This window comes from Mastigoproctus giganteus, chromosome 11 (genome assembly GCF_048544385.1).
Source record: "Mastigoproctus giganteus isolate SK-2022 chromosome 11, ASM4854438v1, whole genome shotgun sequence".
In the NCBI taxonomy this organism is placed as follows: Eukaryota; Metazoa; Arthropoda; class Arachnida; order Uropygi; family Thelyphonidae; genus Mastigoproctus; species Mastigoproctus giganteus.
In genome coordinates, this window is record NC_143585.1 from 135,973,024 (window position 1) to 135,986,853 (window position 13,830).

The window sequence follows — 13,830 nt, forward strand, 5'->3', positions numbered from 1 at the left end:
AAGAAAGCTCCAGGTCCTGATGGTATTTCTCCACTTGTTCTCAAAACCTGTGCTCCTGAACTTACTCCTATTCTTTGCCGCCTTTTTTCACTTTCTTATTCCAAAGGTGTTTTTCCTTCTGCTTGGAAATTTGCTCATATCCAGCCAGTTCCTAAAAAGGGTGACAAATCCCTCCCATCCAATTATCGTCCCATTGCAATTACTTCTACTCTTTCTAAAGTAATGGAGAAATCAATTAACCGCCAACTCTTAAACTACCTAGAAACCTTCCGTCTGATCAACGATCGCCAGTATGGATTCCGTCAGTGTCGATCCACTGGTGATATTCTGGCTTATGTTTGCCAACTGTTTTTAGTAATTGGTTATCCAGTTTTCTCTCTGATCGCTCACTGAGGGTGATGGTAGATGGCTCTCTCTCTTCTAACTTCTCCACTAATGCCGGTGTCCCCCGAGGTTCAGTTCTTTCCCCCACTCTTTTCCTCTTCCATTGACTGGAAATCCTATCCACAGTTTTGCCGACGATAGCACATTGCATTCCACTTTTCATTTTGAGAAACCTTGTTCTGCTCAATCAGCTTCAACTTCTCGAAAATCTGCTACCAATTCCTTAAATGCCGATCTTCAGGTAATTCTCCAGTGGGGCAAAGACAACTTTGTTGATTTTAACCCTTCTAAAACTCAGTCTTGTCTTATATCTCGAAAAAAGGATTCTTCTGCTCCTATGCTTATCTTTAGTGACACTCCGGTTTCTAGGGAAAATGATATATCTCTTTTGGGGATTACCCTGACTTCTAATCTCTCTTGGCACAAGCACATTACAAATATTGCTTCCTCTGCATCTAAAAAACTTGGTTTTCTCTTTCGCTCTCGGCGTTACTTTTCTTCCAAACAGCTGCTCACTTTGTATAAATCGCAAATCCGCCCAGCCATGGAATATTGTTCTCACATCTGGGGGTGGTGCCCCCAAAACCTCTCTCAGGCTTCCTGATTCCATTCAGAAGAGGGCAGTTAGGTTAATTTATGATTCATCTCTAACAGAGTCTCTCCACTCGCTTTCTCATAGATGTACTGTTTCTGCTGCATGCCTCTTCTACAGATACTTCCATGCGCACTGTTCTTCTGAATTGGCTTCTATAATTCCTGCTCTCTCTTTCAAAACAGTCCGAACGTGTGCCGCCACCAGCCAACATCCATTTACTGTCCAACTTCAAACCCATAAAATCAACTTTTCTTCTTCCTCATTTATTCAACTGCCATTTTCTGGAACAACCTTCCTTCATACATATTTCCTGAAAATTACAATCTATAGAAGTTCAAGTCCAAGAAGATACATGAATGGGATACATACAAATTAACACATGACACAGAAGCCTATGATAGATATAAGTTGATCTGTAACCAAGTTACAAAGGAGGTTAGGCAGGTGAAGGCAGATTACGAGAAATCTTTGGCAAGGGATGCAAAAAAAAAACAGCAAAGAATTCTTTACTTATGTAACCTCTAGAAGGAAGGGGATGAATCAGATTGGTCCACTTGATATCGATGGGTCAACTGTTGATGATCCTGCTCAGGCAGCTAACAAACTAAATGAATATTCTGCATCGACATTCACACATGAGGAGTTATTTAGCGAGGAGAAAGCCAGAGGTGTATTCAACTCTAGCAGTAAGCTAGAGAATCTTGTAATAACTGAGAGTAAAGTGGAGGAGAAATTGTTGAAGATAAACACAAGAAAGGCACCCGGGGTGGATGGGATCTATCCAGTTATATTAAAGGAGGCAGCAAAGGAAGTAAGCAAACCCTTAGCCATAATTATGAGAGCTTCCTTGGACTCAGGGGAGGTACCCACAGACTGGAGATGTGAAAATGTCACCCCAATTCACAAAGGAGGATCAAAGGCTGACACAAGTAATTATAGACCTGGGAGTTTAACTTCTGTTCCAGGAAAATTAATGGAGGCACTAGTTAAAGAAGCACTGCAGGATCATTTAGACAAGACTTCAGCTATAGCTCGGACACAGCATGGTTTTGTTAAGGGGAAGTCTTGCCTGACCAATTTGATTGGATACTATGATGCAGTCACAAAGGAACTGGATGCAGGGAATAACTTTGATATTATATACTTTGTACTTGGATCTTAGAAAGGCTTTTGATACTGTTGCACATGGAAAACTGCTGCACAAATTGGAGCAGTGTGGCACTGGAGGCAAATTGCTGCTGTGGATAAAGGGGTGGCTGAGGGGGAGAAGACAGAGAGTGGTAATCAATGGACACTGCTCGTCGTGGACTAATGTTATTAGTGGAGTCCCTCAAGGCTCGGTGTTGGGTCCATTATTGTTTTCTGTATTCATAAATGATATTGATGAGGGTATATCAAGCTTAATGTCGAAGTTTGCAGACGATACAAAGGTAGGCAGGGTTGTCAAGGACACTACTGACACTATGCTGCTGCAACAGGATCTGGAAAGGTTGAGCAAATGGGCTGAGAGGTGGCAAATGAAGTTTAACATTGACAAATGTAAAGTACTACACATGGGAAACAGCAACCCCAGAGCAACGTATCAACTCTGTGGTACTACACTGACAGTGGTAGAGAATGAAAGGGACCTGGGGGTGGTTGTGCAGGCAGATATGAAGTTCTCTGAGCAGTGCAGACGGGCTGCAAGAGTAGCTCATGGTGTATTGTCAATGATATATAGGAATTTTTCTAGCAGGGATAAGGAGGTGATTATTCCCTTGTATAAGGCAATGGTCAGGCCACACCTAGAGTACTGTATACAGGTCTGGAGGCCTCATTTCAAGAAGGATGTAGAGCTGCTGGAACGAGTACAGCGAAAGGCAACAAGATTAGTGAATGGAACAAAGGGATGCTCTTACGAAGAAAGGCTTAAGTTTTGCAAATTGCAGTGTCTGGAGACTAGGCACCAGTGAGGTGATCTGATAGAGGTGTATAAAGCCTTGAATGGTTTGAGCATGCTCAATGCTGATGGGATTCTTCCTCTTGCTCAGAATAATCACCTGAGAGGGCATAAATTCAAATTGAAGCAAGACAGATGTAGGATAGACGTGCGGAAATTTGCCTTTAGCCAGCGGGTGGTTGGTTGGTGGAACAGACTTCCATCCCTTGTCGTGGAAGTTGATAGCCTAAATAAGTTTAAGGCTCGGCTGGACAGGTATTTGGAACGAACAGAGGGGTGAAGTGGAAGTGGTTTTTTTTTTTTTTTTTTTTGCTGATGCTGCATAAGCTTGCTTTCTTGCATCAAATGCCTCTACTAATGCTAATGTCAACAAATATCTTCTTTTGTCTTCTCAACCTCCAACCCAAGCACGGTACTAAGTACTATAGGTTCTAATACCTCTTGTGTTTGGGGTTCTCATAAAAAAAAAAAAATAAAAAAATCTAAAAACTTTCCATCTGATCAACTATCGCCCGTACAGATTCTGTCACTGCTGATCCATTGGTGATAATCTGGCTTCTGTTATCCATCTATGGACAAATTCAATGGAAAAGTTTGGTGAAACTCAAGCAGTTGCTCTTGACATTTCAAAGGCTTTTGATTGTGTTTGGCATAAAGGTCTTCTAAATAAGCTTCCATCTTATGGTTTGCCAACTGTTTTTTGTACCTGGGTATCCAGTTTTTTTCTCTCTGGTCCCTCACTGCAGGTGATGGTAGATGGCTCTGTCTTCTATCTTCTCCACTAATGCTGGTGTTCCCCAAGGTTCAGTTCTTTCTCCCACTCTTTTCCTCTTGTATATTAATAACCTTCCATTTACCAGAAATCCTATCCACAGTTTCAATGATGATAGCACATTGCATTCCACCTTCCAGTTTGAGAAACCTTGCACTGCACAAACAGATTCAACTTCTCAAATATCCAATTCCTTAAATGCTGTTCTCCAGGTAATTCTCTAGTGGGGCAAAGATAACTTAGTTGATTCAATCTTCTAAAACTCAGTCCTGTCTTATATCTCACAAAAAGGATTCTTCTGCTCCCATGTTTATCTTCAATGACACTCCAATTTCTAGGCAAGATTGTATAATTCTAATGGGGATTACCCTGACTTCTAATCTTTCTCTCTTGGTATAAGCACATTACAAATATTGCTTTCTCTACATTTCAAAAACTGGGTGCTTTCTTTCGCTCTCAGTGTTACTTTTCTTCCAAACAGCTGTTCACCCTGTACAAATCACAAATCCACCTTACCATAGAATACTGTCCCCACATCTTGGGCAGTCTCCAAAACCTCTCTTAGGCTTCGAGATTCCATTCAGTAGAGGGCAGTTAGGTTAATTAACGATACATCTGTACCATTTTCAGTCTCATCAATGTTGTTTCTGCTGCATCCTTTTCTATAAGCACTGTTCCATGTTCACTGTTCTTCTGAATTGACTTCTATAGTTCCCACTCTTCCAAAGCAACTAGTCAACATCCTTTTACTGTCCAACTTCACACTCACAGAACCAAATTTTTAAAAAGGATTAAGAATTAATCCCTTTAGCTTTTAAGAGCTAAAGGGATTAATTCCACAAATTAAGAGCTAAAACATTCTACAGTGGTGCCCGTAAAACCCTGCAGGAGGAAACTGCCCAAACATGGCAAGGAACAGAAAAAGACGGAAGGTTTTGGGAGAGGCCTTTGTCCAGCAGTGGATCAGCAAAGGCTAAAAGGAAGACGTAAACCTATACAACCTATATGCGCTGGTGAACTGCTGTCTATATGTCCACAGCCATTGGCAAAGATTAAGGCATATTCCTCACGCGGATACTGGCTCTGGTCAACCTGTTTTCTACTGTAAGCATCCTATTAGAGAATTAGGAGAGAGTGATTTTCTTTTATCCCGGAAATTCATCTGTTGTTTGGAAGAAATGAGTCATCTGCACTTTCACTAAATTTCACCTGTCTCTGTTTACATGGTAAGTATAAGTGGTCCCTAAAGCAATTTTGTTTTAGCTGTTGTGCAAGTAATCTTACTTTTTTTTTTTTTTTTTTTTTGTCAGTTGTTGGCACATCGGCTTCTGTGGCCATAATGCACCTCCCAAAGTTTTTGCATTTTACTCTGATCCAAGCCCAAGGCAGGATTCGAACCCGCGACCTTTGGGTTGCCAGGCAGGCACTTTACCCACCTGGCTAGCCCGGTCGGCTAAGTAATCTTACAGAGGAATTCCTTAAGTGTAGTGTGAAAAAGTGGAAGTGCTTAGTAGTGTAGATCAGGGCATTAAAAAAAATAAAAAGAAATTGTTACTCCTGCCAGTAGCATGTTAACAATTCTGAAAAACTGCATTTCGATTTTAAAAGTGTTTGAGGACGCGAGATCTAGTTGGAAGCGTGCAAAATTATGCCTGTGTAAAGATGTAGATGAAGCAGTTTTTAAATGGATGAAGTTGATTCAAGACCAAAATGTGCTGATATCGGGGCTATTATTAAAAGTAAAGGCTATGGGAGTATGCATCTTTTCTGGGGCATAAAACATTCCAAGCCAGTTCTGGTTGGCTGGACAAAAGAGTGCCAAGGCTTACTCGAAAAAGTTATTTCTAATGAAAGTGGAGTTGCAATCGAAAAAGCCTATACTCATTGGATAGAAACAGTTTTGAAAAAATTATGGAGGACTATGAACCGAAAGACATTAAACATTGATGAAACTGGTATATTTTTTAAACCTTTGCCAAATGAGACAGTGACTTTTAAAGGTGATAAATGTTTAGGTGGCAAAAATAGTAAGGAGACAATTAGTTTTGGTTGGTGCAAATATGGCTGGTAATGAAAAATTGAAGCTTTTGGTAATAGGCAAAAGTAAACCACAATGTTTCAAAGGAATAAAGTTGTTAGAGTTGGACTACAACTAAAGCAAAAAATATTGGATGACAAGCGAAATTTTGAGCAGTGGATTTTAAATTTCGATAGAAAGATGATGAAAGAAAACAGAAAAATCGTGTTGATTGTCAACGACTGCCCTGCCCACCTTCACTAAGTAATTTCGAAACTTACAAGTGTGAAGCTTGTTTTCTTACCTCCGAATAGCTCGTCTAAACTGCAGCCAATGGACCAAATCAAGAATTTGAAAATGCACTACCAAAAGCACATACTGAAAAAAATTATACTGAGAATAGAAACCACTCAACCTATAGATTCTATTATAGATTTGCAGATATGCATATCAGAGTTGGCAAAAGTGTGGAGTCAAGATGTGACAGAAACAACGATTAAGAATTGTTTTGCAAAACCAGGTTTTGCTAAAATGCTAATTAACAGTGATGAACTACTACAAGACATTGAGCAATCTTGGGAAGAGTTCCAAGCGAGGTCTGATCAGTGGAGCAATTGTTCTTGACGAATTTTTTAGGAGTTGATAATGATACCATAGCAGCTGAATATCGGAGTGACTCCAACATTTTGGAGCATATTTAAAGAACTACTGACAATGAGTTGGATGAAAACGAGGGCAATATTAAACCTTCCAAACAAAAAGTGTTGGCAGGATTTGAAACTTTGTATCGAGCCCTTCAGTGGGAAGAAAAGGTAACAGAAAATATATTTGAGTATTTAAACAAATGCAAACATTTTTATGAATGGTGTACAGTAGAATCCAGTGTGCAACAAAAAATAAATAAATATTTTATGACATAATTCTTAAAAGTGTACTAATGCATTGTAAGCATCATGTAAGTAGCCATTTCTTAATATGTATGTATTGATAAATTAATTTGTTTAAAATGTTAGAAAATTTATTCATTCCCACTCATTTCTGATTTATTTCCCATCTTTTTCTATATTTCTGAATTTACAGTATTTTTCATTGTCATTGAAATATGATCTTTTCATTTGAAAAGGTCATATTTCTTTATAACAAAATTTCTGTTTAAAGAATTTTTTCAAGGGAACGATCAATTTCATTATATGGAGGTCTGACTGTATATACAATCGCATTCTGTTGTGCAAGGAATTGCATAAACTATGTTTGTTTGTTGTTTAAAATCTATTGTTGTATTATTTTTTTTGAATTTTTAAGGTATGCCCATAGTTTCTTGGAGCTGCCGAAGGCTAGGCTTACCCTGGAATCTTTGAAAATTTTTTCAAAGGTATGCCCATAGTTTATTGAAGCTGCCAAAGGCTAGGTTTACCCTGGAATCTTTGAAAACTTTTTTCAAAGGTTGTTGGTAAGTTTCAAAATATGGGAGGCCTATCCATTGTTTTTTCATCACTTCTCGTTTTAGTTTTTCTTTACTATTTCTTTCAGCAGTATTTAAGGCTATTTTTATGGGCCATTTCAGGTAACTGCGGTTGGAGAATCTGTTCTTAAGTGATTCGATTTCCTGTTTACAATCATCCTCTAGAGTTGAATACATATGAACTGGGCTTCAGCAATGTATTCAAATTATTACTTGCTACATTAAATTATAATGTTGTAGATTATTATTTTGAATAAAATTATTTAATTTTAGCTTAGTAATATATAACTATAATCTATCTCCCCTCCAATAGATTTTTTTTTTTTTTGTGCCAAACTTTCCACAAGGTTATTCACTATTTGAAATAATTTACATGAATGTGCAACACCATAAACTGCAAATACATGCAACTGATGACTATCCAGTTTTTGATAAGGAGGTCACCTGATAACCCTAAGTAACAATCTCTGCTGCATTAAAAAATATGAAAAATCATTTTATGCATACTCAGGGGTATGCGGGAAGGGATTCCTGCAAGCGCCTTTTAAAAAAATTTTGTTTGACAATAATTCAGACTATTTTAATCTGGAATGATTCTTAGCTGAAATTCTTCTTGAGCAAGCCATTTGTTCACAAATTGACAGGGCCTTGTTTTACTGTCTAAAGATCTAGTATTCTGTCGTACAATTTTATTTTAATTAAACATGATTTTGAAAACAATATTGACATTACAGCTTTTTTTTTTTTGATTGTTGAATTTACTGCATAATACATTTGAGCTACCTTATGTCTGTAAATTTTAGATGATGCATTTGCAAAATTTTCCCACAGTCTGAGGCTTTTGCTCTGAGTTTTTATTATGTATTTTGCAAACTATTAAACTTCCCATGGCAGCCCCCCCCCTTGATTAGGCACTTTTGTGTGGCACACAACCTGCACACCCATACATGGCAGTCTTGCTTGTCTGTTTGCTTGGCATAGTTGTCTCATTCTAATTTTACTTCAGATTATAATAATATTTTGTCTGTTTGTTGGTATTTATGGGTTGTTATTGTTTTCCTATTGCTAGCTCTCTTCATTAAGCCCCCCATCCCTGCAGCATTCTACTGTCTAGGTAGTCCATAATCATGGTTTATATGAAATGAATGTATTCTGTATCATGTATAATGATTGGTTGTTTAACAATATACTGATATTATTGTTATTAATATGAACAATCATGTAAATGTCCTCCTTTCAACATTTTTTTTTACTAATTTACTTTTTAAATTGTGATCTGATTTTTGGCAATCAAGTCAAAATAAGAAGAAATTAAGCAATTAAGTACAATGTTTGAATTTTGACAATTTTTGAAAAATTCAATGAAAAAATACACTGCACCAGTAGTGGTAAACTAGCTACGTGAGCCCACACACTTAACAAATTTACTCAGGAAAAGGTTAAGCCACTGCATTAATTCTGCTGGTCACAAAAACATAAGAAAGGATCAGAACACCTATCTACTTTTCATGCTTTTATAAAGCCCATATAACTTTAACTGTTTTATAAATTTCAGTGTTAAGTAAAAAATTTTCAATATTTTTTATTGTCTTAATTTCTTATCGTTTCTATATTTAAAAATTCTAAGACTATTAATAACAATGTAATAAATGATTTTTAGCACAAATAAGAATAAAGTAATAGACAGGAACATTTACTCTCTGGAGTATAAACAGAAATCTATTCTCATTTAGTACCTCCAGAATGACCCGTTTCTCTACTAAGGTAAAATACTCCTCCATCAGTGACATGACAAAGGTGATGAGCTTCTTCATGGCTATACTGTCAATCGTTTCCCTATGATAACAATAAAAAATATTGGTTTATTAATCTTAGTGCAACAGAAAATTAATACACATTTCTTTTCTTTATGTTTAGATTCCATATTAATGCAAATTTTAAAGTAGAATAAAATCCTGATCTTATTCCACAAGACAGAATTAGAAAACAGATTTTACACTTCAATAACTTTTTATAGCATAACAAAACTGTGAATCCAAACACAGAAAGACAAGCTATTTTAAGATATAAAAATAGCAAACTCTGTTCTTGAAATTGTAAATTTAAAATTTCATATTATAATAAATTTATATTCAAGCCAAGTATCAACATGCTTTAATACACAGATTTATAAAGCACCTGTTTGATGGTTGTAGTTGGGTTTTAGGAAAATCGGCAACTAAGGCCACGTTGCTATGTATTTTGTCTGTAAATTGCATGCGTTCTGAGGTCAATTTTCTGTTTGCTGGACGAAAAACCAGAGTTTCCGGGAGAAAAAACCATACCACCCTCGCCTGAGACCGACTAACTCAGCCACATTGAGAAAAAGACCCATAAAAATTCCTTCTGCCATCGATGGGATTCGAACTCAGGTCTTTTCCACCTGGTGTGGGGAGAACAGTGATCCAACCAACTGTGCTACCCACAAGGGTAGCACAGTTGGTAGGATCCTTTATTTATTAATAGAATCATATGTTTATTAATATATCTATATCACTATTTTATATTTTAATTATTTGATTACAAATTGTTTCAGGTAAGCTCTGGTGAATTAATGAAATTCATCATCATGCCTTGAAAGTGCAAAAATCACCCCAAGAAATTCTGCTACGCAGCTATTTTTTATCTGAATCACAATAGCATAGAATCACTATGGATATTTGGCTGTCCTCTAGGTCCAGAATAAGGCACTAGTATCATATCTTATTTGTAATACTTGTTTTAATAGATTATGTGGCTGGTTGAACAAAAGGAAAAAAGTCTATGCTATCTGTCACATCCACAATATGAAGGGAGCCAAAAGACTACATGGCGAGTGTTAATTTTGAAATATGACTGTAACTGGGTTCTCGGCAAAGAATAAGAACAAGATTGTTTATCTGAATGAAGATTCAACAATGAGATTCTTTAGAAGAAGGAATGGAATGCAACAAAGGTGTGATTTGGCAGAGACCTGAGAACTTCAGTTGATCCAGGATATACACCCAATAAACAGACATCAGAGTCGGAGCAGTTTAGCCAAGATGAGCTGAATAACCTCACCAAAGATATAACCCTCTCCAAATATAAAGTTGAAACACCTGGTTAAGAAGAATGTCAAAGTGTTTCACTAGTGAAAAAGAAAACCAAATTTTAACAACATTCTTCACAGTAAATTATTCAGGTTGGGAAGAACAGTCAGTCCAACCAAACAGGGGATGCCAGGAGATAGAGTATCTGCACTAATATAAATACAGAAATCATGGGAACAAAAAAAGTAGTTGTAATTTGCTGATCTTAAAAAATCATTCAATAGAGTATATAGAATTCTACTCTTTCAAACTTTTGGAAAATAAGCAACTGAAGATAATGTTTTAAGGAGAATACAAAATTAATATAAAAATGGAAATCTGCAGTGAAATTTGAGGGGAATATTTGAAATGGTTTTAGGTAAATCTTAGATTGATACAGGATTGTTCATTATTGCCATTTCTTTTTTTTAAGTTTCAAGCAACATTTAAATAAAGAAATGAAAATTACCAGCAAAGTTTGGTGTGATACATGTAAAGTTATGAACATTTTTGTGCTGATGATATTATGCTGTTAAATAGTAGTCTGAAGTATCTTCAAAAATCTGAGTAAATTAAGAGGACAGACAATTTGGCATGAATATTAGTTACACAAAAACAAAATTTAAGAAATAATCTTTATTATTATTATAATTAGCCTTATGGTGCAAGGAAGCCTGAGGCTTTTGCTGCACCAGCCAAAAAAAAAAAAAAAAAAAAAATTTAGTTACCCTGAGAGAGAGCATGTGTGTGTGTGTCAGAAATACAAGGGAATCACCAAGAAAGAGAAGAATGATGATATCCAGCTCAGGACCCTGGGTGTGCCAAGCCCATACTCACCAAATGTGAGCCCCTGGGGCTATTTATTGTGGTATACAAAAATACACACAAATCCCTTCATGGGGAAATGATTCTTGTACTGCTTCTACTGGAATGAGCAGCAGCCCGGAAAGCAAATTCCTGGGAATTTTAGGAACTGCTGGGCATCATGAAACAAGTAAATACATGAGTTGTGTTAGAGTAAGAACAGGTGCACATATACTTGCATTTACACAAATGCTAGGAGTATAGTAAATAAATTTGATGAATTTGAAGTTCTGGTCAAGACATCAAAGGCAGATATTGTTGGGATATCAGAGACGTGGTGTCACGCAGATATTAGGGAATGCAGAATTGGAATTTGGAGAGTACAATGTGTACAGAAAGGATAGACAAGATAGGAAGGGAGGAGGGATTATGCTGTTAGTTAAGAAACACAAAATCTAAGGAAGTGCATCCAGTTGACATAGATGGACGGTGCAATGTTGAGTCAGTTTGGTGTGACATAAGCACTGGGAAAGGAAAAATGAGGGTAGGAGTTTGTTATAGGCCTAGTGACTCTGATGAGTACAATGAACAATTATATAGAGAAATAGAGTGGGCCAGTAAATCAGAGCGTCTTATAATGAAGAATTTTAACTTCACAGATATTGACTGGAACTTGTGGGATGGTCACTCGCACACTAATAAGGCTTTTGTGGATTTATTGGATGATTGTTTTCTACAGCGGCATGCTAGAGAAGAAACAGAAAGAGTAACATTCTTGATCTGATTATCAGCAGTGATTATTCATACATTAAGAATTTACAGATAAAGGAACCAATAGGTGGCAGTGATCACAGTGTAAAGATGTAACTACCATCAGGGGTTAAGGGAAGGGTTTTGCTTTCATAAAGGTGACTACAGTGGTCACAGAGATTTTTTAAATTCTATACAGTAGGACCAACTGATGACATTACCAACAGCAAATTCTAAATGGGACGCATTCAAGGAAGTAATCTTGGAAGCTACTAGGCATTTTGTTCCAACTAAGAAATACTGTTCTCGGTTTAGGCCCAAATGGATGTCAGATGAACTAATGACACTCATAGCAGAGAAGAAAAATGCATGTAATGCATATAAATTATCAGGTGACACAGATGCCAATGGTAGATATAAGATAGTCTGTAATCAACTCACAAAGGAAGTTAAGCAAGCAAAGACAGATTATGACAAATCTTTGGCAAAGGATGCAAAGAAAAACAGCAGAGATTTCTTTACTTATATAAACTATAAAAGGAAGGGGATGAATCAAATTGGTTCCTTGATATCAATGGTGTGACTGTAGATGATCATTCTCAGATAGCTGCCAAACTAAATGAGTATTTTGCATCTTCATTCACATATGAGGAGTTATTCAAGGAGGAGAGGGTCAGATGTTTATCAAACTCTAACAAGGATTTAAATGTTGAAATAACTGAGAGCAAAGTTCAGGAGAAATTGTTGAAGTTAAACATAAGAAAGGCACCCAGGGTGGATGGGTATCCAGTTATATTAAAGGAGGTGGCAAAGGAAGTAAGCAAACCCTTAGGCATAATTACGAGAGCATCCTTGGACTCCGGAAGTCCCCACGGACTGGAGATGAGCAAATGTATCTCCAATTCACCAAGGGTGACACAAGTAATTATAGACCTGTTAGTTTAACTTCTGTTCCTGGGAAAATAATGAAGTCACTGGTTAAAGAAGCATTGCAGGATCATGCAGTAATAATTCAAACACAGCATGGATTTGTTAAGGGAAAGTCTTGTCTGACAAATCTGATTGGATACTATGATGCAGTCACAAAGCAACTGGATGCAAAAAATAATTTTGATATCATATACTTGGATTTCCGGAAGGCTTTTGACACTTGCACAGGGAAGACTACTGTAGAAATTGGAGCAGTATGGCATTAACGGCAAGCTGCTACAATGGATAAAAAGGGTAGTTGAGTGGGAAAAGACAGAGTGGTAATCAATGGAAACTGCTCTTCGTGGACTAATGTTATTAGTGGTGTCCCCCAGGGTTCAGTATTGGACCAGCTGTTGTTTTGTGTATTTATCAATGATATTGATGAAGGTATATTAAGCTTAATGTCAAAGTTTGAAGATGATACGAAGGTTGGCAAGGTTGTTAATAACAGTAATGACAGTATGCTGCTGCAACAGGATCTGGAAAAGTTGAGCAGATGGGCTGAGAAGTTTGCATTTGTCAATGTTAAACTGAAATTTAACATTGACAAACGCAAAGTACTGCATATGGGTAGCAGTAATCCCAGAGTAACATACCAACTGGGTGGTGTTACACTCAGGGTAGTGGAGAATGAAAGAGACCTGGGAGTAATTGCACAGTCAGATATGAAGTTTTCTGAGCAGTGCAAAAAGGCTGCAAGAGTAGCTCATAGTGTCTTGTCAATGATATACAGAAATTTTGCTAGCACGGATAAGGTGGTATTGTCCCCTTGTATAAGGCAATGGTCAGGTCACACCTTGAGTACTGAGTACAGGACTGGAAGCCTCATTTTAGGAAGGATGTAGAGTTACTAGAACGAGTACAGATAAGGGCTACAAGACTGGTGAGTTGAACAAAGGGTTGCTGTTACCAAGAAAGCTTAAGTTCTGCAAATTGCAGCTTCTGGAGATTAGGCACCTGCGAGGTGATCTAACTGAGGTGTATAAGGCCTTGAATGGATTGAGTAAGCTCAATGCTAATGGGATTCTTCCTCTTCCTCAGATTAC

At 37.2% G+C, this 13,830-nt stretch overlaps 1 protein-coding gene across 1 annotated transcript in view; it reads right to left on the minus strand.

Moving 5' to 3' along the window:
* Vps51 (vacuolar protein sorting 51) overlaps positions 1 to 13,830 on the minus strand; it is a 202,273-nt gene that overhangs the window by 100,701 nt on the left and 87,742 nt on the right. The window contains exon 10 of the mRNA XM_090385571.1: positions 8,906 to 9,005. Within this exon, the coding sequence (XP_090241697.1) occupies positions 8,906 to 9,005 (100 nt within the window). The remainder of the gene's footprint in view (positions 1 to 8,905; positions 9,006 to 13,830) is intronic.